The sequence below is a fragment of the Desmodus rotundus genome, chromosome 8 (assembly GCF_022682495.2).
Source record: "Desmodus rotundus isolate HL8 chromosome 8, HLdesRot8A.1, whole genome shotgun sequence".
Classification (NCBI taxonomy): domain Eukaryota; kingdom Metazoa; phylum Chordata; class Mammalia; order Chiroptera; family Phyllostomidae; genus Desmodus; species Desmodus rotundus.
Window position 1 is genome coordinate 103,106,506 of NC_071394.1, and position 23,163 is coordinate 103,129,668.

General features: G+C 34.6%; 2 protein-coding genes across 6 annotated transcripts in view; one reads left to right on the top strand and one right to left on the bottom strand.

Annotated features, from left to right (window-relative positions):
* The window catches only part of NCK1 (NCK adaptor protein 1), a 553,292-nt gene that overhangs the window by 270,141 nt on the left and 259,988 nt on the right, over positions 1–23,163 (bottom strand). The window lies entirely within an intron of this gene.
* Positions 1–23,163, top strand: part of STAG1 (STAG1 cohesin complex component) — a 389,253-nt gene that overhangs the window by 198,098 nt on the left and 167,992 nt on the right. For all 3 annotated transcript variants that reach the window (XM_053929346.2, XM_024565652.4, XM_024565653.4), the window contains 2 exons: positions 98–174; positions 11,917–12,121. In XM_053929346.2, the coding sequence (XP_053785321.1) occupies positions 98–174; positions 11,917–12,121 (282 nt within the window). The remainder of the gene's footprint in view (positions 1–97; positions 175–11,916; positions 12,122–23,163) is intronic.

The window sequence follows — 23,163 nt, forward strand, 5'->3', positions numbered from 1 at the left end:
ACCCAAGCATATAAAACTTTCCAGACAAATGTCAGATAAAATTTAATGTTTAGCATGGAACAGAAAAAGATTAACTGTAAAATATGTTGTTCCACAGGTACTGTGAGAATAGAGATGTTTCGAAATATGCAGAATGCAGAAATCATCAGAAAAATGACTGAAGAATTTGATGAGGTATAGCATTTCAATATTTATGCAAATGGCTACTTTTACTTTTAAGTGGTGAATATGTTGATTATTTTAACTTTTGTTTTGATTTAGTGTTTAGTGTAAGTAAAGATATACTATATTCTTATGTATATGATAATCCATGGTACTAATTCCAAAATTAATGATGCCTGGGGATTTGATTACATTCCATGAAGGTAACATTAAATTGATGATAGATAAGGATACGAAAATTAGTGGTATGAAATAGAAGTTGATTCTTGACATTCATTTTTGAAGACGACCTAAAATTTCCTTATATTTCCTAATAAGAAAGTAAAGGTTGGACATTTATAAAAGCATATCCAACAGTTTCATATTCTGTGCAATGCTAGTCCTGTTAAATGTTTTAAAGAAAACAGGATTTGTAGGTCACAGAAGTGGGAAAAGATTTCATGTTATATCTGATACATTGTCACAGAACAAGATCTTTTTTAAGTTTCTCAAAAATTCTACTGGAGAAAAGCTATCTTAACTTTAATCCATAATTCTCAAAATTATTTTATGTGGTCTTTAACCACCACCGCCCCTTGTGTGTGTAAAACATAAACATGTATTAGGAACACTCCAAGAATATTGTGTTTTCTTTGCTAGTCTTCACAAATGAAACATGCAGAACTCCTTTTTCTGCAGTTTTTTATTTTCATTGAAATATTTTTTTTCAAGAACTTTTACACAGATTATTGAAACACAGTTTTCTTCCTGTCTTGTATTTATAGTGAACTCAGTTCATGCTTTAAGCCACCATTAATTTCAATTCTGTTTTCTGGTAGATTTTTTTTTTTCTTGATTTTCAACATGAACAGCAAAGATTGGTTTTATTCTAGGTCCACTGTTTCAGTGGAGTGGGCTGAGGCTGTTTTTTTTATTAGTAGTACATATTTTTAATATAAAAATGTACTCCTAACATATTCAAATACGCATTGCACAATATATGTCTTTCTCATCAGGTGTTTACTTTTACTCTAGTAGCACATGCCAAACATTTTCATGTGCATATTTACAGAAACATTGTCAGTGTCTTTCAGACTATCTAGTCACATTCCATGGTAGGAGAAACCTTACACTGTGATCCATGCATATATATATATATATATATATATATATATATATATATATATATATATATATATATCCATAATTGCTTGTCCTTGTTTCTGTAATCCAATAAAGCTCTGAATTTCAAAAGGACTTTTTTGCAATTTAATTAGTGGCAAAACCTGGCTTCAGCTAACATGAGGCCATTTTTAATTTTTATTCATTCCAGTCTGTAAGTGTCTGTATATATTTCTGGTGAAATATTAACATTCTTGATTTTAGGGGGCTGGTCTAGATTATTTTTGGGTATATGCACTGTATTAACTTTTATAATTAAAAAACTAGGTTCTGGCCCTGGATGGTGTGGCTCAGTGGATTAAGTGTCAGCTTGTGAACCAAAGCATCACTGGTTCGATCCCCATTCGGGGCGTATGCCTGGGTTGTGAGCCAGGTCCCTAGTAGGGAACATGCGAGAGACAACCACACATTGATGCTTCTCTTGCTCTCTCTCCCTTTCTTCCCCTCTGCCTAAAAAATAAATAAATAAATCTTAAACAAACAAACTAGGCTCTGAAATATTTCTGTGGGATAACTTTTCCTAAAAAAAATTATTTTTGTTGTTACTTCATGAGTTTATATGTGGCAAATACAAGAAAGCCAGATTAAGATTCAAGTGGCAGGTTTACTGACCAGCTACTGAACTAATTACCATGCCAAGCTTTAATTATAGGTGATTTAGGTAACTGATTTAAAAGTAGTATGCATCTTGGACCTTGAGGGCGCTGACACATGATGGAATGATTATTAAGAGTTTAAGACTTTAGTTCCCAAACTTTCTTGCACATCAACATCACCTAGGGATATTTTATTTAATTTTTAAATTTTTTAAAATTATAATTTACATTCCATATTATTTTGTGTAGTTTCAAGTGTATAAAGTAGTGGTTAGACAGTCATATACTTTATAAAGTGTTCCCCTTGATATTTCTAGTACCCAGCTGGCACCATACATACTTACTACAATATTATTGATTATATGTCCTATGCTGTACTTTACTTCCTCAACACTATTTTGAAAGTACAAATCTGTACTTCTCAATTCCTTCACTTTTCTCACCCAGTTCCCCAAACCCTCTCCCCTCTATCAACCATCAGTCTGTTCTCTTTATGAGTCTGTTTCTGTTTTGTTTTTTGTTTATTCATATTGTTCTTTAGATTTCACACAGCATTAAACCTTCTAGGTTCATTCATGCTGTTGCAGCTGGGAAGATTTCGTTCTTTTTTATTGCTAAGAAATGCTCCATTGTATATATGTATCAAGGCTTTTTTACTCACTCCTCCATTGATGGACACTTGGTTGTTTCCATAGCTTGGCTATTCTAAATAACACTGCAATGAATATAAGGGTGCGTATATTCTTTCAAGTTAGCATTTTTGGCTTTTTGGGATATATACCTGGAGATGGAATTGCTAGATCATAAGGCAGCTCTATTTTTAATTTTTTTTTGGAACCTCAATACTGTTTTCCACAGTGGCTGTACCAATCTGCATTCCTACCAACAGTGCATAAGGGTTCCCTTTATCCACATCCTCTTCAACACCTGATGTTTGTTGATTTATTAATGATAACCATTTTGACAAGTGTGAGGTGATATCTCATTGTGGTTTTGATATCCTTTTCTCTGAATTAGTGATGTTGAACCTCTTTTCATATGTCTATTGGCCATCTGTATGTCCTCTTTGGAAAAGTGTCTATTTAGATCCTTTGCTCAATTTTTAATTGGATTGTTTGGTTTTTTTTGGTGTTGAGATTTACATCAGTTTCATTTCTTTGTAAATTTTGGATGTTAACTTTTTATCAGATGTATAATTGATGAACATGTTCTACCATTCAGTGGGTTGTCTTCATTTTGTTGATAGTTTCCTTTGCTGTGCAAAAACTTTTAGGTTGATGTAGTCCCATTTGTTTATTTTATTTTTTCCTTTTGTTTCCCTTGAGGAGATACAGCACAAAAAAATATTACAAAGAGAAATATCTGAGATTTTACTGCCTATGTTTTCTTCTAGGATTTTCATGGTGTCGAGTCTTACATTTAAGTTTTTAATCCATTTTGAGTTTATTATTGTGTATGGTATAATAAGATGGTATAGTTTTTTTCTTTTCATTTCTTTTTTTTGTTTGTACATATCTGTCCCAATTTCCCCCAAACCATTTATTGAACAGACTGTCTTTACCCTATTGTTCATTCTTGCCTCCTCTGTCAAATATTAATTGAACATATAGGTGTGGATTTATTTCTGGGCCCTTTATTTGGTTCATTTGCTCTGTATGTCTGTTTTTGTGCCTGTACCATGCCGTCTTGATTACTCTGGCCTTGATATCAGGTAGCAAAATTCCTCTGTTTTTTCTTAAGATTACTGTGGCTATTTAGGGATCTTTTGTAGTCCCATGTAAATTTTTGGATTATTTGTGCTAGTTCTATGAAATATGCCATTGATATTTTGATAGCAGTTGCACTGAATGTATAGATTGCTTTGGGTAGTATGGACATTTTTTAAATGTTAATTTTTGCTATCCATGAGCACTGTATATGCTTTTATTTGTGTCTTTAATTTTTTTTTTAGTGTCTTACAATTTTTCGAGTATAGGTCTTTTATCACCTTAATTTTTTCTTAGGTGTTTTATTTTCTTTTAATGCAACTGAGAAATGGATTGTTTTATTTTATTTTATTTTTTTGTATTTTTCCATTACTATTTATTCCTCCTACACACTGTTCACCTCCACTCATGCCTTTCCCCCCAGTAATCACCACACTGTAGGCCATGTCCATGAGGTTTTTTTCCTCTTTTGTATGTATTCTCTTTTGCTGGATCCCTTCACTCCCCTCAGATACTGTTTTCTTAGTTTCCTTTTGTGATTATTCATTATTGGTGTATAAAAATGCAATCAATTTCTTGATATTTATTTTGTATCCTGCTACTTTGCTGAATTTGTTTATCAGTTCCAGTAGTTTCTTGGTGGAATCTTTTAGGGTTCTCTATATACAGTATCATGTCATCTGCAAATAATGACAGTTTTACTTCTTCCTTTGCAACTTGGTTGCCTTTTATGTCTTCTTGTTTGATTGCTGAGGCTAGGACTTTCAGTACTGTGTTGAATAAGAGTGGTGAAAATGAACACCCCTGTCTTATTCTTCTTCCTAAGAGAAATGCTTTTTGTTTTATCCCATTGATTATGATGTTCGCTCTAAGTTTGTCATACTGTCTTTTGTTAGGTTCAGATTTGTTCCCAGTATTTCCATTTTGCTGTGAGGTTTTATCATGTTAGTGTTAGATTTTATCAAATACATTTGTGGATATTGTGCCAGCCTTGCATCCCAGAAATAAATCCCACTTGATTATGGTGAATGATCTTTTTGAAGTATTGCTGAAGTTCATTTGCTAATATTTTGTTGAGGATTTTAGCATCTGTTTTCAATAGGGATATTTGGTCTATAATTTTTTTCTTTGTAATGTCTGTCTGGCTTTAGAATTAGGATAATTCTGGCCTTGTAAAAATGAGCTTGGGAGTCTTTAATTCCTCTTTAATTTTTGGAATAATTTGAGAAGAATTTTTGTTAATTCATTTTTGAATATTTGGTAAACTTCACCTGTGAAGGCATCCGGTCCAGGACCTTTATTTTTGCAAGGATTTTGATTACTGCTTCAGTTTCATTAGTAATTGGTCTATTCGGATTTTCTGTTTCTTCTTTATTCAGTCTTGGAAGAGTTTTATGTTTCTAGGAATTTATTCATTTCTTACAAATTGCCCAACTTGTTGGCATGTGTCTGTTCATTATATTTTCATATAATCACTTGTAGCTCTGTGGATCAGTTGTTACTTCTCCTTAATCAATTTTTATTTTATTTATTTGTGTCCTCTCTCTTTTTTCCATGATGAATCTAAAGGTTTATCAATCTTGTTTATTGGGTTGGCCAAAAAGCCTATTGCGTTTTTTTTCTGTACGATGGCTGTAGTAGTGCTTAGTTGTATTTAACTTCATTCAAAACAATTTTGTTAGATTGTATTGTGACAACTATCATATATCAGTGTGCATTTAAAAATAACTTACCAAATTTGTAAATTGCTGTGGAGCCATCTTAATATTGGTGGAAGAAGAGACATAACATTTTCAGCATATTATGCTTTATTATTTCATGAAAGGTAAAAATGCAGCTGAAACACAAAAAATTATTTGTTCAGTGTATGGAGAGGGTGCTGTGACTGATCAAACATGTCAAAAGTGTTTTGAAAGTTTCTTGGTACTATTGACATTTGGCTAAATAATTCTTTGCTGTGGGGCTGTCTTATGTGTTGGGAGATGTTTAGCAGCACCTCTGGCCTCTACCCATTGGAAGCCAACAGCAGGACATAGCCAATATAACTTAAAATATCCAAGTCAGTAAAGTTATTGGTGAAAATGAGAAATGTGTCCTTTATTTTATAGGGGGAAAAAAAAACCATACGGACTTTTTGGCTATAATTTTTCAAAGAACCAGTTCCTGATTTCATTGATCTTGTGTATTTTTTCTTTTAGACTTTATTTTGTTTATTTTTGCTCTGATCTTTATTATTTCTTCTCACTTTGGACTTTGTTTATTGTTCTTTGACAAGTTTCTTCAGGTGTAAAGTTAGCTTGTTTATTTGATATTTTTCTTGTTTCTTGAGTTAGGCCCGTAATGCTATGAATTTCATCACCTAGGGACATTTAAAAACTATTGATGTCTGGTTCCCTCTCACATCCCCGACAAACTAATTTAATTTGTAAGGTATGTACCTGGGCATAGGGATTTGTAAAAGCTTGCTGGATGATTTTTAATACACAGCAAATTTAGGGAACTTCCATTCTCATGGACATAAAAAGAGATAGCCAAATTTTAAGTTAGAAAAACAATTCATATATGAAAATAGAATAAATAGAAAACAAATATATTGTGAAAATGCACAGTAACAGTAAGTAATTGTTTTTGTAAGATTTTTGAGGTAACTAGAGGAAGGTGAAGAAATCACCAAAATGAAGTTCATTATATACCTAAGAAAATATTCCTGTGAATGTTATCAGATATTCAGGATATACTGGAGGAACAGTAAACTGTCACCAAATCTAACAATGAGTTAAATGTAGTGAAACTTTTAAAAAGGTTCCTAAATATGTTTTTCTCCCAACCTTGGAGATTACTGCCTAATCAAAGAAGACTTAACAATCACCATTCTAATTTTTTCCTGTTTGAAAATTAAGTACAATTAATAATTTTAATTGTTTATTATATTACATTAGAATTAAGTTTTGATTGTGTTAGAGTGTATTTTTTTAAAGCACAATAATAAGTTAGGTCTGTCTTCCATGGCTACTCATTTTATCTTCAATCAATTTATCTGTCAAGTATTGCTCTTTTTGACACTTTATATACCTTTAAGAAACTGCATTTAAATGCCTGCATATTGTTATAATATATACAGTATTTTTTTTCTTCACCTTCCTATGTAGGTTATGGAGGGAGATAAGTTTTGGTAAATAATATTTTGTGGCAAAAATCTAAAAGATCTGATGACAAGAATCATTGGATCTCAAGAGCCTGGAATAATGTCTGGTTCACAGAGAATAGCCATTACAGTTTTGTTAAATGCATGAATATAATGTAATATAACAAAGTCAAGCAATGGTGAGGTAAGTTAGAAGTACCTTAGATGAAAGGTATTTAAATTTGGATTCAGTGGTCCAAGAGTATGTTGTTGCCTGAAAAGTGTAATGTAGCTTCTAGTCCCTATTACAGATTGTTTATAATGTTTGTTATTAGTTAACTTTTTTAAAGCCCTACAAACCTGCACATAGCCAAAAGTGCTTTGTTATTTGTAATATAAACCTAATTTAGAAATATTTTAATTTCCAGAGCAGTCTCTAGCTCCTCAGAGTTAATAGGTACACTTGGTTCCTGTTACAGCCAACCTCTGGGAGGTAAAGCAAAGTATAACAGCACTTATTCCTCAGATTAGAGTAACATCTCTTTATATAATCTCTTAGCTGTGTTTCCCAAAGGTCGGTTTTTATAGTTTTCATGTATTAAGTGTAACATTCATGTAGGGAAACCTTTGCAACACAACATACTTGATGTATTCACTTAGTGCCTTTAATTCTTGTCTGTGCTAGTTTGTATGGTATTGCTCACAAGTAGAGATTTTGCATTGTGCTGGTGTAATGGTAACAATTTATCCTGTAGCTTTTTTCTCTTGTTTCTAATATGTTCTTCTGTGAATTTGTTTATTTAAACTTCAATATAGAACTTTTATCTATCAGCACTTATTAATCAAAGGATTAAAAATTTCAAGAAATACATGAATGGTTAAATAGTATACAGTCTGAGAAAATGTTAAGGAAACGCCAAAGCTATGGTAGAAGAAAGCTCAAATTATCTCCATTCCTAAATTAAATTCTCTAAAATTTTTTGACTGTGAATCCAATCAATAAAATATTTTTTAGCCTATATTCTTAATAGTGAAAACCTATGATATGGCTAGTTTTATATATAAAGTTAATGTTTTCTCCTCACCTTTCACGCAGTCTCTATCAAAAAGCTAGAGTTTTTGTGTGGACAGTGCTTAAGAAGTAACTAGCTGGTGATTGTTTCAGACTTTCTTACTTCTGCACTTATTGTTTCCTAAATATCTGATAAATAAAATTAAATAAAACTTCTTTTCCCCTTCCACTCTTGGTGATTAGATAAATGAGTGTGTTATTTTCCATTATATTATAGTGTAGTTTAAAGAATATGTGTATTTATAGAAATAAATGCACATACTACTAAATCAATTTCTTTTCAGACATCATTAGATCATCATGACTTTTTCACTTTGATAGTGGTCAAAGAAGAACTTGTGTGGCAGGTGTCAGTACTGCCACATTTATTATTATTCACTTAGATTACATGCTTTCAGATTTTTTTCATTTTTTTCTCTCAGAAATCTTTGTTTTTCTACTTCACGAAGAGTTAAAAATAAATACTTTGAACAATAAATATATTACATTGATCATATATAAGTTAAAAAGCGTGAACAAATCAGTGAAGAATGCCATAATGTCAGCCAATTTGAGCATTGAGCTCTTCTTTCTTATGCTTCTCTTTTGGGATATCTCAAATACTATTTGTGGCACAAAATCGTCTAAAATTTGGACCTAGTTAGGCAAGGACAAACTTGTTATACACATTAAACATTAGTAACAATTAATTTGCTTTTTATTTTTAGGTAAAGATAAGAATAAGTTCTAATATTTTTTTTTGAAATACACTACTTAGGCTTTGTTATACATATCACTTTGTGATATGGTTCCAAATTGAGGAAGGTAGACAATATTAAAGTAAGGAAGCAAAGCTGGAAATGAGAAATGCCAGAAGTCAAAGGAATAATCAAGTAGAAAAACTCATGAAGTTGAGAAAATTTAGTCAGTTTGTAATGTGAAAAGCAATAAGCCAGGCAGTAATATTGTAACTGTGAACCTTGCAATGCAAATTACTAGAGACAAAAGGTAAAATGTTAAAGAAGAATAATAGAAAATACTTACACATCTGTATGCCAGGCACTATTCTAAGTATTTTATATATATTTAATCTCCAGAACACTTTGATGAGGTAGGTCTTTTATGTTATGGTTATCTCCATTTTACAGGTGAGAACAATGAGGCAAAAGTTGTAAGAAATTTACCTGAGCTCACACAACCAGCAAATGGCAAAGCTAGGAATTGAACCCAGACCCTCTAGCTTCTTAAGTCCATACTAATGTAAATCAAAATTAATTTTACACTCAAAAAATAAACACCATTTATTTGAGCAGAAGGAGCTGCAGCCCAGATGACACAGATTCAGGTAGCAACCTAAATTGTGCTAGAGGGGGAACAAAGGAAAATAAGTTTTACAAGAGCAGAAATCACAAAATGTAGTATTTACGTGCATACGAAGGATTGCTGGCTAGGCTAACAGGCATTGGTTAGTTCTAGTATGCAAACAAGAAGGACAAAAACTACAAGGAGGAAGTCCAGTCCATTTGTTCTCCATGCAGCATTCATTGTTCCAGGATGCATGTGGTTCTGACTTGAGCTTAATTTATTAACTGGTTTAGCAACTTAATAGCAGCTCTGAGAACTGAGGCACAAAATGTATATAGGATGCATCACGGGCATAAGCCCCACTTTCTTAAGAGCGTCCTGGCTCCATTTTAGGGCACCTTCATATTAGTGACTTTGTTTTAGATATTTACGTTCACATTCCCCCCTTTCTATTGATCTTTCCTTGGAAATCATTGATAATCAGCCATTCTGGAATAGGGATATCAGGAATACTTGGTCTCTCATGGCCAGGAAAGCTCATTTCCATGTCTTACATAGTGGGGGTGTGTCTGTGGATGAGATGTTAATATAGCAGAAGTCATAATCATAGGGGTGATGGCTACATTTGAGCCACAAAGAGGCCCCAGGGAAGTGAGTCTCAGGGATAGTCCCCATCTGGAGTTGTCTTCATTCAGATTCTTAGTTGAAACTGCTCATTCTTCCCAGGGGTAAAGCTCGATTAATCATCTCTAGTCTTTGTCTAACCTTCATCTGAGTTTTTTTTACAGGGGCCTTGGATATACAAAACATGAGTAGTTTGTCAATGAGCTACATCAAGCAAATCAGAATAATAATGAGTAGGATAGTAACAACTACTTTATTCTGCCTGGTATATAACTGTAAGTGTATAATCTAAAATACCTGGAGAAAGGGTACTCAAGTAACAGTTGTGCTTTCTACTTGAGCACCATGGGTCATATAATAAAATTTTGGCTGTTTTTATTACCCATTGTCTTATGACTAACCAAATAAGTTATAAAATTAAACTAGTATTTTTAGAAGTACTAGTTATAGTCTGTTGATTGATATTGTTTTGGGTAGAGTTAAACCCTTCCATGATATTGTTGGGAGCATTCACATTCATTGTGAGAAATGTTTTAATGAGATGTTCATAAGCCAAAGTATGACTCAGCAAAAACATTTGTATCAGTGGGTACTAGATTAATCCTCAACCGAGTTTGTCATAAGCAACTACACGAGGTCTGTCTAGAGTTATCCAGCCATGTTATATGAAAAATAGAGACATTTATTGAAGAAGATACAAGAAACATTGTACATAGGATAATGATGCCTCAGTCCCCTTCAAAGTAGGCACCTTGGGACCTCACACAGTTCTCCCAATTGCTATCAGCTGCCCTGTCCTATTTTCCTGAATCTCATTGACAGTCATTTGAAATCTCTTCCCTTTCAAAGGTGATTTTAGTTTTGGGAAAAAGCCGGAAGTCACAGGGCGCCAAACCTGGACTATAGGAGGGCTGAGTCACCTGGATGATTGATTGGATGTTTTGCCAGAAAATCTATATGAGATGTGATGCATGAGTGGCCACATTGAAGTGATGAAGTTGCCCTTAGGTGTTGCCTTCTGAATTATCCAAATAGTTTCCACAGAGGAATGTTTAAGCTTAATGCAAAATGTGATGCAGATTTGTAGCTTTACTCAGTCATTTTGAATGTGATGACCATATAGTACACATGCTCACTCAACTGTGTTTACCCAACTTGACTGATGAGTACAGTGAAGTTGTCATTGTTCACGCATGTGCATTCCAGTTCCTTGGCTGCCAGGTTACATTGATGTCAAGCAGACTGTTTTCATTATATTAACAATGGCTGGACTATAATTATACTCTGGTAATTTTAAGACTTTAATCAAACAGTTTTAAAACACATCTATAAAATGTGACTTTACCATGATAAAAATGAATCACATTTATTTTTGTAATATAATTTAGTAATTGTTAAGACCTATTAAATTATCTAGTTTTAGCCAGATATTAGATTCTGTAATATCTTTTTAAATTATTGTAACAATTTTTTATTTTGACAAATCTTAATTGAACTAAACGGTCTTTCAGACATATATATGGGATTACTTTATCCCATAATGTATGTCAGCTTTGTGTTTTAAACAAGATGACCCAATCTCGTGGTACCAAGAACATGTATTAGATCTCTTTGAAAAATTAATAAATCCTTTCTATAAAACAGTTAATGGAGAGTTCATAGTGAAACAGGAAAAAATGGGGTTGCAGTTTCAAATATAAAAAGTTAGTTTTGGACTTCTTAATAAAATGCTTGTATTTTTGAAATTCTCAATTATTGAAAATTCTATTTAAAATAATTGGAAGGTGCTGTGTGACACAGATACCATGATTGGTTTGATCTGAATTCAATGGCAAATATTTTTTCTGTCTAAACTTCTTTAAAAATTGTTTTCTGCTTCAAGTTATCTCAATTAGGACCCAAGTACAACAAAATGGAATTATTCTTTTAAATGAATGGCTTATAACAATGAATTAAATACTGGATCTAAGTCATAATTTTGAGTACATTAAGAATTACTTAGCTGTGGAAGATCAAAATAAGTGAAAAAGGTAAAGCCATCAATGTACATATGGAAGTCCTCTCCAATTTCTTTCCACATCTACTCGGAGGAAAAGGACTCTATAGATATGAAGAAAAAAAAACTTTGATCAAACTGATATAGTATGTCGTATTTAATGTTTTTTTTTTTTTTTAAATCCCTTTTAGGACAGTGGTGATTATCCCCTTACCATGCCGGGACCTCAGTGGAAAAAATTTCGTTCAAACTTTTGTGAATTTATTGGAGTCCTGATTCGACAGTGTCAGTATAGCATAATTTATGATGAGTACATGATGGACACAGTAATCTCCCTTTTGACTGGTTTGTCAGACTCCCAGGTCAGAGCTTTTAGGCATACAAGCACCCTTGCTGGTGAGTAATCAACATTTTATTTCCTTTCCATTTAGTTTTGTTAAATGTTTTCTAATTAAACTTATTTAAGTTAAATATTAATTTAAATTAATTTCTGTGACCCTGAAAAATATCATTTCCCTTCCTCCAAAATAAATGCCTATTTTGATAACTAGCACTTGCTAGCTTTGAGAATGGAATTTCTAGCAAATGTCAGCAAATCTTTCTGAATGTTTATTTTTCTGCCTCCTTATTTTATAATCAAAAAAATTTTAGGAATCCAATAGTCCATATTCTTTGGTAAATCCAAATAATAATAGTTGAAATTTTAAATTCATAGTATTTTTTTCTACTTAATTACATTGCTTTATTACTCATTGTTATTGTCCATAAATGTGTAAATATTTATTTGTCTATGCATTAGAAGCAGTTCCATCTAATTGTAATAGGTAATTGCTACCTAGCTGGCATTCTTTCTGTTTCTAGTGCTGTAATAACCTAAGTGTATCTGAAGGTAATGTTTCTCAAAATAGTTCATTTATGTAGACTGCAGATAATCTGAAGAACTTACAGTTTCCAGTTTTTACTTGTACTTTCATCTTAGAATTATCTAGAAAACAGCCAAGTACATTCATTTTTTCTTGATTTTTTCATAACAAGGTAATTTTCATCTATTGTACAGTGTGCCAGTATGTGTGTGTTTATACACACACAGAGATTTAAATACTCCCAAATTACATTCTTTTTAGTAGTAGTAACTTTGTTTATATTCAACTCACACATAACCATAACAAAAGCCATTTAGATTTCTCACTTATCTAACATAATAAGAGTTTGCTTTGCAAACTTTAGCATTCATTAGAATCATCTACAGTATTTATTGAAACAGATTGCATGGCCTTGCCCCGAGAGTTCAACAGGTTTCTAGGTCATGCTGATAATACCTTGGTGATTAATTACTGCAAAGCCCTAATTTAATACTGTGTGTAATTTTTCATTTTTTTTTGCTTTAACCGTTGTAAGTCACTATTTTTTTTTCAATTCTCTATTTTTATCCTTACTCTCTATATTTAATCTGTTCTATTAGTGTGTGTTATGCTTTTTAAGATTTTATTTATTTTTGGTTTTTTAATCAATTAATTTATTTATTTTTAGAGAGAGGGGAAGGGAGGGAGAAAGAGAGGAGAGAAACATCAGTGTGTGGTTGCTTCCTGCATGTACCCAACCAGGGACCTGGCTTGCAACCCAGGCATGTGCCCTGACTGGGAATCAAACTGGCAACCCTTTGGTTCACAGGCCAGCGTTCAATCCACTGAGCCACACCAGTCAGGGCTATTTATTTGTTTTTAGAGAGAGGGCAAGGGAGGGAGAAAGAGAGAGAGAAGAACATTGATGGGTGGTTGCCTCAGGCATCTTTCAGTTTATGAGAAGATGACCAACCCACTGAGCCACACCTGTCAGGACTTGAATGTTTATTTTTTTTAAATGTTTCGATTTCCTGAAAAATGCACTTTAATTCATTTGCATATGTTTTTTACTGCCCTGTAAATGAAGTATTTACATTTACAGTAGTATTTGAGTAGTAGTAGTAGTAGTAGTAGTAGTTACATTTACACTACCTACTTTATGATGGTACATTTCAGCCCTCCTTTCCTTTGGCACATTTTTAGTGACTTTTATTATTGTATTGTTTTTCCCTATATTTATCCCTTTAATTAGATATATGTATTCTAACTTTATATATACTTAGATATATTTTAATGACGGCATTCCTCCTGTTGCCTTCGATTTGAGTACATTCTTCCTCCTTCTAGTACCTTTCTGGCTTTCCCTTCCCACCATTTACCTGTGATCTTGATAGCTTTCTTAAAAAACTGCTTGATAAATGACATTTTGTCTTCCTTAAGTGGTATATTTATAGGATTATCTATCTTATTTGAATTTGAAATTACTTCTCCAAATTAAATATAATAAAATCAGATCTTTGTTTTTATTGATTTTTTTTCAAAAGCTAAAACTATTTTTAAAGTCATTCTCAAATGTACTTCAAAATATTACTATAATTTCAGTGTGTCCGTGTTAATGATCATATCTTCCATGGCTTGGTTTTATAAAATGAGAAATATCAGTCACCTACCCTTCAACAAAGCACAGAGATTATCTTTCATAGAACTTAATTCCAGAATGGGTAATAATTGCCCATCTCATCAAGGATTTTTCTCTTCTCATCTTTGCCCTCTGCTCTGTGTGTGTGTGTGTGTGTGTAATGGTATATGTGTACAAGGGTTAGATTAAAAGATAATAATTTTTATTCACTTTGTAGGACAAGTCCTGGGGACTAGATAAAATGGGCAGGAACATTTAATCCTATGCTTCAGAGACTATGTTACATGGGCAGTTACAAGGCAGCTTATAGCCACAAATGATTATTGCTTTTGGAATAAAATGCTCCACGATATTGATTATATCTTAGCTAAGAAGATAGTCAATCAGGTTAATTGTTTTATAGAATACAGATATAATTAGTTCCAGAGATTCATAAATCATCACAGTAGTCTTTTCACTAGTACATACTTCTAATCTGTTTTCCAAATACCCCTTTTTCTTACTATCGGTTAAATAATGTGTCCCTATTGTCAATGTTTCTGCATTGCATTTAATTATATACTTTTACCCTCTTTCCATTAAACTTTTCCATCATGGTAGCATTTTACTCAGCTTGTTGAGATCTTGTTCCCAGGTATATCCTGTGTTTAGCTCAAATGCAGTTTCATAACATTTTTTAAGAAAAATTTCATATTATAGTACTTTAGGTCTGTTCCATAGTTTTATTTATTCATTTTTTATTGGAGATAAAGTGTGCATTCTCCTTTATTTTGGAATTGTCTTTATCATTAAATTGGAACAGACTATTAGCAATTACATTTTATATCATATTTTGTTATTTTTTTCTGTTCTCTCAGTTGGAAATTTAAAACATACTGTCCTGTTTATTTGATCTGTCTTAATAAAGAAGTTTTACTTCATAGTACACTTTTCATCAATCATTAATCTTCAGAATTAAGTGCCCTTATTTCTGTTCTAAATAGCTATCTCAGTTGGACATATTAGAACATAGATTGTGGATTTGATTTTTAAAAGTTATATTATTATTATTTTGGTGGACTTATAGTCTGAGACTGGGCACATTTTTTTCTAAATTTGATGGAATTTTCTTGAGAAAATATTCTTAAGGTCAAAATGGATAGGATTTTTTTTTGTTTGTTTCCCACTTTTTTGCTTGGCATTATGAAGAAAAATTTACTCAAAGAATCTATTTTTCATATTTATAATTATATTATTCTTAGACATTTGCTTTTAAAATATTTACCATACTATACAAATTGTTGACTTCAAATTTTTGTTAGATGGCAGTTTTCAGGATAAGTAATGGTCTGTCTCTTTTTAATTTTTTGCCTTTTTACCACCTACATAATTCCTATGATGTTACCAATAAATTAATACTGGCTGTCTTTCACTATCAGGTGAAAATGCTAATTTGAATAAAGTGGGATTAAGAATACAAAACTTATATATATACTTTTTGTCTATAATTTATTATTGTTTAATTGTGACATATATCATATGCATGGAATAGTGAATAAAATCTAAATGAGCCAATAAAAGCATTAGAACACACAATGTAACACAATCATACCTACTACCTACTACCAGTTCACAAATTAGAAACTTTTCAATAATTGCCATGCCCTTTTTCTTTTCTTTCTCTCTCTTTTTCTCTCTCTCTCTTTTTTTAAATATATTTATTGATTATGCTATTACTGTTGTCCCTTTTCCGCCCCTCACTCCACTCCATCCTGCCCACCCCCTCCCTCCCACATTCCCCCCCTATAGTTCATGTCCATGGGTCATACTTATAAGTTCTTTGGCTTCTACATTTCCTACACTATTCTTACCCTCCCCCTGTCTATTTTCCACCTATCATCTATGCTACTTATTCTCTGTACCTTTTCCCCTTCTCCCCCCATCCCACTCCCCTGTTGATAACCCTCCATGTGAGCTCCATTTCTGTGGTTCTGTTCCTGTTCTAGTTGTCTGCTTAGTTTGCTTTTGTTTTTGTTTTAGGTGTGATTGTTAATAACTGTAAGTTTGCTGTCCTTTTTACTGTTCATATTTTTTATCTTCTTTTTCTTAGGTAAGTCCCTTTAACATTTCATATAATAAGGGCTTGGTGATGATGAACTTCTTGAACTTGACCTTATCTGAGAAGCACTTTATCTTCCCTTCCATTCTAAATGATAGCTTTGCTGGATAGAGCAATCTTGGATGTAGGTCCTTGCCTTTCATGACTTCAAATACTTCTTTCCAGCTCCTTCTTGCCTGTAAAGTCTCTTTTGAGAAATCAGCTGACAGTCTTATGGGGAGTCCTTTGTAGGTAACTGTCTCCTTTTCTCTTGCTACTTCTAAGATTCTCTCTTTCTGTTTAATCTTGGCTAATGTAATTATGATGTACCTTGGTGTGTTCCTCCTTGGGTCCAGCTTCTTTGGGACTCTGAGCTTCCTGGACTACCTGGAAGTCTATTTCCTTTGGCAGATTAGGGAAGTTCTCCTTCATTATTTGTTCAGACAAGTTTTCAATTTTTTGTTCTTCCTCTTCTCCTTCTGGCACCCCTATAATTTGGGTGTTGGAACATTTAAGGATGTCCTGGAGGTTCCTAAGCCTCTCCTCATTTTTCCGAATTCTTGTTTCTTCATTCTTTTCTGGTTGGATGTTTCTTTCTTCCTTCTGGTCCACACCGTTGATTTGAGTCCCAGTTTCCTTCGCCTCACTATTGGTTCCCTGTACATTTTCCTTTGTCTTTTTTAGCATAGCCTTCATTTTTTCATCTAGTTTTCGACCAAATTCAACCAATTCTGTGAGCTTCTTGATTACCAGTGTTTTGAACTGTGCATCTGATAGGTTGGCTGTCTGTTCACTGCTTAGTTGAATTATTTCTGGAGCTTTGAAGTGTTCTGTCATTTGGGCCTTTTTTTTTTTTTGTCTTGGTTCTTCTGTTACTTAAAGGGGCGGAGCTTTAGGTGTTCCTCCAGGGCGGGGTAACGCTGGTCACTGCACTGTGACTCTGAGCTCTGACACTGTACGTGGGGGAGGGGCCCAAGAGGGAGTAATGGCGCCCACTCCACTCTCTGCCAGACTTCAGTCACTCCCTCTGGTATCCACAATCAAATTGGGCCCCTCTGGTGCTGGTTCCCGAGTGGGTGGGCTTGTGCACACCCTAGGCCCCTGTGGGTCTCTCCAACGAACTCTCCTGTGAGGCTGGGAGTTTGTCCTGCTGCCGCCCCAACCCCCACGGGTGTTTTCACTCAGAGGTTTGAGGCTTTATTTCCTCACGCTGGAGCCCTGGGTTGTGTGGTCTGCTTCGCTCCCCGCTGTTTGTCCGGTTTATCTATGCGTGAGGCTGTGGGGTGCTACCTGCCACTCTGCCTGCCCTGTTCTCTGCCGCTCTGAGTCCGGCCCTCTCGGTTTATCTGTGCACGAATGTGAGGCCACAGCGTCTGCCAGCAGTCAGACTACCTGCCTCGTTCATCCCACACTCTGCCAGTCTCGGTCCCGCCACGGCCACTTGAGTCCTCTTTGCCCCGGCTGCCCATCTCCGCCCCTCCTACCGGTCTGGATGAATGTTTACTTTGTTATCTCCTTGGTGTCGGACTTCCTTGCTGTTCGATTTTCTGTCAGTTCTGGTTGTGCGAGGAGGCACAGTGTGTCTACCTACGCCACCATCTTGGTTCTCACAAAACTTATATTAAAAATGGCTTGATGACTTAGTTTACTCAATATTTTTCTAACTTGAATTTTGGGATAATTAGAAAATATGATTAAGATCATCATACGATATTCAAGTGGCCTTAGTATGTTAGGAAGCCAGTCTTTACCACTAGTAAAGAGTAGGTCACTCTCTAATTCTTGGGGAAGTAAACATTTCTTTATATCTTATTACTTAGCAGTACTATGTTGACATATGGTTGATTTTATATTGACATAATATTCATAATTGATTAGCATTCTTTACAAGTCAACATCTCTAGACTTCTGAGGAAAAATTATGATATTTGATACTGCTTTGTCTCCAATCTTAGACTGAAAATTATTCTGCCTCAGTAAAATTGTATTTTTTCCTTTGACTTTTATTTGCTCAAACTATATAATATAGTAGTTCATAGAATGGGTTCTGGGCCAGACTGTCAGGATCCATATCCCTCTTTTGTCTATTATTAGTTGAGAAACTTGGACAAGTCCTTAACTTATCTGGTGTCCTCATTTTCATTATATGCAAAGTGGGGAGATAATAGTAGCTACCTCATTAAAAGAAATTGAGAGTGCTTGGACTGGTGCCTGACATTTAGTCAGCTACTGGTAGTATTTTATAAAGGCATAAAGAGCTGATCATAGTTCAGTGTTTCCATTCATTCATGTTTTTACTTGGAATTTATCAAACATCCACTTTATTTTTGTAATAAAAGACATTACAAATGGAAAATCAGACATAAACAAGAAATAAATAATTTAGTTCTATCAAAAACCACTATTAAGAAAACTAACAACATGAATTTTCATTTTACTTAGTTTTTGGCTCTCAATTCCCAAGTTGTATTTATTAAATTCAGTACAACTTTTATAACTCTTAACCAGCCAGGATATTTCTGGTTAACCAGTATATATGGTTATCCTTGAAAACTGAGTAATCTCTCCTTTACATTTTATATTTTAATGTGATTTTTATCACAAAATTTTTAATATGAAACACAAGTATTTACATGGGTGTTAATGAACAATTTTTCAGGGATGTAATTATTATGTAAACATTCTTCAAGTTAGAGCACTGTATTGATTTTAAACTATATATGAATTTCATTGTTAGATGATATCACAACAAAATGTACTTTTAAAAGGTTTTCCTAGAGTTTTGCCTTCTGATTGCTTTGTCCTTGGACTATTACTTTTTTTTTTTTTTTTTTTTTTACTTGATCATCTTTGATTTTATCACCCCTCCTATAGACACAACACTTTTTTTAGTTTAGGGTTTCTATATAGTAGACTTAAGAGTTTTCATTGGACTTGTGACAGTAGTTTGCCAAATTTGCGAATGCCACTGTATCATAAATTAAAATTTTCCACTGTATCTATAAATTAAAATTTTCTAGTTAAGGAACTGTTATTTCAAAATATAACCAGAGACATTGAAGTTAAGAACAATTTAACAATGGGCAGGGGGGAGTGGGGAAGGGACAGTGAGGAGAGGGGATTACAGGAACTACTATAAAGGACACATGGACAAAATCAAGGGGGGGGGTGGAGGTGGGGGCGGGAGGTGGGTTCAGCTGGGATGGGGTGGAGGGATGGGGAGAAAAGGCACACAACTGTAATTGAATAACAAAAAATTAAAATTAAAAAAAGGAACTGTTATTTTGTTTTTTATTATTATTTTATTGTTCCGTTACAGTTGTCTGCATTTTCTCCCTACCCCTCAACCCCACCCCAGCCAGACCCACCTCCTTCCCCTGCTTCCACCTCCCCCTTGGGTTTGTCCATGTGTCCTTTATAGTAGTTCCTGAAAACCCTTCTCCCCACTATCCCTTCCCCCTTCTTTATCTCGTTTACTTTCTATCATCAGGTATAAAAATTAGCTTTCTTTGGAGGATAAGTTTTGATAAAAATTATAGAGAATTCGGAAAATGAGAAGAGTACAAAGTGGAATCAGAGAAAGATAAATACCATATGATTTCACTTATATGTGGAATCTAATGAACGAAACAGGAACAGGCGTAGATACATGGAACACACCTTTGGTGAACGGATTAGCCAAAGAACATGTATGCATAACCCATAGACACAGAAAACAGTGTGGTGATGCCTAGAGGGAACAAGCATGAGGGCTGGGTGGAGTTGGGTAGGGGTGGGGGGAATGAGGACATCTGCAGTAGTGTCAACAATAAAACTAAAATTTAAAAAAATTAGGCATAGTCATGCCACCTCATAATTAGCGTTACATGTTGGTATTTACGTTTTTTCCTCATGTGAACATTTGTGAGAATTTTTTATTTTCAAACAAATAATAGGATGTTACCAGTTTGTGACTTGTATTTATTTTGCTTTTAATTTTTTAATTACATTTTATTGCGTATAATATTACAATTGTCTTAATTTTTTCCCCTTTGCCACCTCCACCCAGCACCCTAACTCCCTCAGGCAATTCCCACACCATTGTTCATGTCCATGGGTCATGCTTATAAGTTCTTTGGGTACTTCAATCCAAAGTACTTTACATCCCTATGACTATTCTGTTGTACTCTACATCCCCATGACTATTCTGTAACTATCCACTTGTACTACTGAATCACATCACCTCTTCACCCACATTCACCTCCCATGTGGCAATCATCCAAATGTTCTCTTTATCCATGATTCTGTCTCTGTTCTTCTTGTTAGCTTAGTTTGTATTTTAAATTCGATTGTTGATAGATATTTACTTATTGCTATTTTATTGATCATAGTTTTGACCTTTTTCTTAAACAAGTACCTTTAACATTTCATGTAAAAATGGTTTGGCGATGATGAACTTCTTTAGTTTTGATCTCTTCTTTCATTTGGGCCGTGTTTCTTTGTTTTCTCATTTTGGCAGCCTCCCTGTGTTTTCTTGTATGTATTAGGTCAAGTTGCTATGACTCCCTGTCTTGCTAACATGGCCTAATGTAGTAGGTGTATTATAGGGTCCAGTGGCATAGCCTCCCCTATCACTTAAGCTGGGTACTCAAGGTGTACCTTGCATGTGAGCTGAGTATACCCTCCTCTTATAGTTGAGCCTTAATTACTTTTGGCAGGTCAGTAGGAACGATTTACCCAGGCCAGTCAGCTGCAAAGACTGGCTGTGACCACTGACCACCAACTTCCCCCCTCCACGGAGTATAAGCTGTGCAGGAACAAGGTGGTAGTGCTCCAATATGGTCTGTAGCTGTCCACTGGGTTCACAGGCTCTGGGGTTTCCCAGGTGGTACATAACACCTGTGTTATGGGGGAGGTCACCTTGCATAAGCTATAAAGCAATCTGAGATGGCTCCTACTTGTACAGGGCTTGGAGGTTCCCCTGTGAAGCCAAGCTGTGAATCTAGGTTGGCTCCTGTTAGTGTGGAGCTTCTTAGCTAAAGGTATGGAAGCTGGGGGCTCACTGAGGCTGGCTGTGGCTTTTTTGAAAGGTTTTAGGAAGTTGTTTTGCTTGTGCCAAGACCAGCTATTCATATGGAAAAGTCTCTTTTTACAGCTTGGGTGGGACCATAAGTTGTGTGGGACATAGTCTCTGGGGATTTCCAGTGCAGGGCAAACAATGTTATCAAGTTAATGGGGTCTCTGATATGGCCCCTGCCTGCTGGCTCTGTGGTTCTGTGGCTCTGCGGCTCTGTGGCTCTGTTTGGGGAGGGTTCAGAAAAGGGACATTTTCTTCTGCCTGGCTTTCTGTCTGGGAGAGAGCTATCCCCCAGGTCTCAACTTGATGTCAGACACTTCATTTCCTCCCTGTATGCCATGGTGCCTTTTAAGCTGCTACTCCACTGCTGGAGCTCAGAGGGAGTGAGTCTGAGTAATGTCATGTGTGGGGTTTTTAAGAGTAACTGCTTGGGGCTCCAACGGTTTCTCTTCCCGACTCATTGCCCACTGGTTTTTACAACCAGAAGTTATGGGTACTGATTTTACTGGCACTGAAAACCTGGGCTGGGGGGCCTGGTGTGTGGCTGGGACTCCTTGCTCTTGAAATATCCCTCCTGAATTTTTATCCCCCCACACATGGGTGTGAGGCTAGCCTGTTTCTCATCTGTGCCCCTCCTACCAGTCTGGATGGATGTGGTTTCTTTAATTCTGGAGTTGTTAGAATTCCATTCATCTCTATTTCTGATGGTTCTGAGTGATGGTTTTCTATATTTTAGTTGTAATTTTTATGTGGTTGTGCAAGGAGGTGTGTATGGTTTACTTATGCTGCCATCTTTACAGGAAGTCCCTGTCTTCAGCTTTTAACTTTTTATATTTGTGTTTAATGATGGCTTCCTCAATTTCTAAAATCTAGATATCCTTTAAATTATTTAATTTTTCTGCCATTGTTTGGAGTCTTTTGTTAGATTCCCTATCTTTTTCTTGCTTGCTTTTTTCATTTATTCTCTTCTATTTGAGTAGCATATTTTCTATAGCTTTTTGAGAAAAAGGTTATTGGAGAAATATGTATTTGACATTTTACATGCCTGAAAGTGTATTGCATCCTCACATTTAGTTTTTTGAACCCATGTAGAATTCATTATTGAATTTTTACTTCACTATTTTTCTCTAGCTCCCATTGTTTTTGAGAAGTCCGTGCCTGTTTCAGCTTCTGAGTCTGATCCTTTTTCTTCTTTTTAGAAGCTTTTAAATTTTCCTGTTTGTTCCTGGTGTTCCGAAATATGAGGATATACCCTGATATGCATATGTATTTTCCCATTCATTATGCTTGGCATTCTTTGATGAATATCTATTGCTCACATGTTACTCTCTTAAATAATCCTGTTTCTCATTATTTACATTTCTTAACCTTCTTGTTCCCTTTCCCTGTATTTCCTCAACTTTACAAAGTTAGTATTATTGACTGTTATTTTAAGTTTTCTAAGAGTTCTTTCTCATTTTCCAAGCCTTTGTTAAAAACATTGTTCCATGGATCATATGACTTTTTGTGTCATTGACAATGTTAATTATTACTCTGAAGTTTTTTTCTGTTCCCTACTGACCTCTTCTTATCCTCTGCTTTGATCACTGTCTTTCATGTGGAAACTTATCTCAAATATTTTTTTTCTTGGCTCTCTAGTCATTGCTAACACTGAAACACTAAAAAGCTGATTGTCAGTGGTGTTTGTATGTGTTTTGTCGTGTTGTGTTTGGCAGGGTAGCCTCTGGCTTCTTTAGTGAATATCACTGTAGGGTAGTCCTTTGGTGAGGTACCATTTTCATTGTAGACTAAATTGTTGGTATTGATAGTTACTTCTCTTTGGGG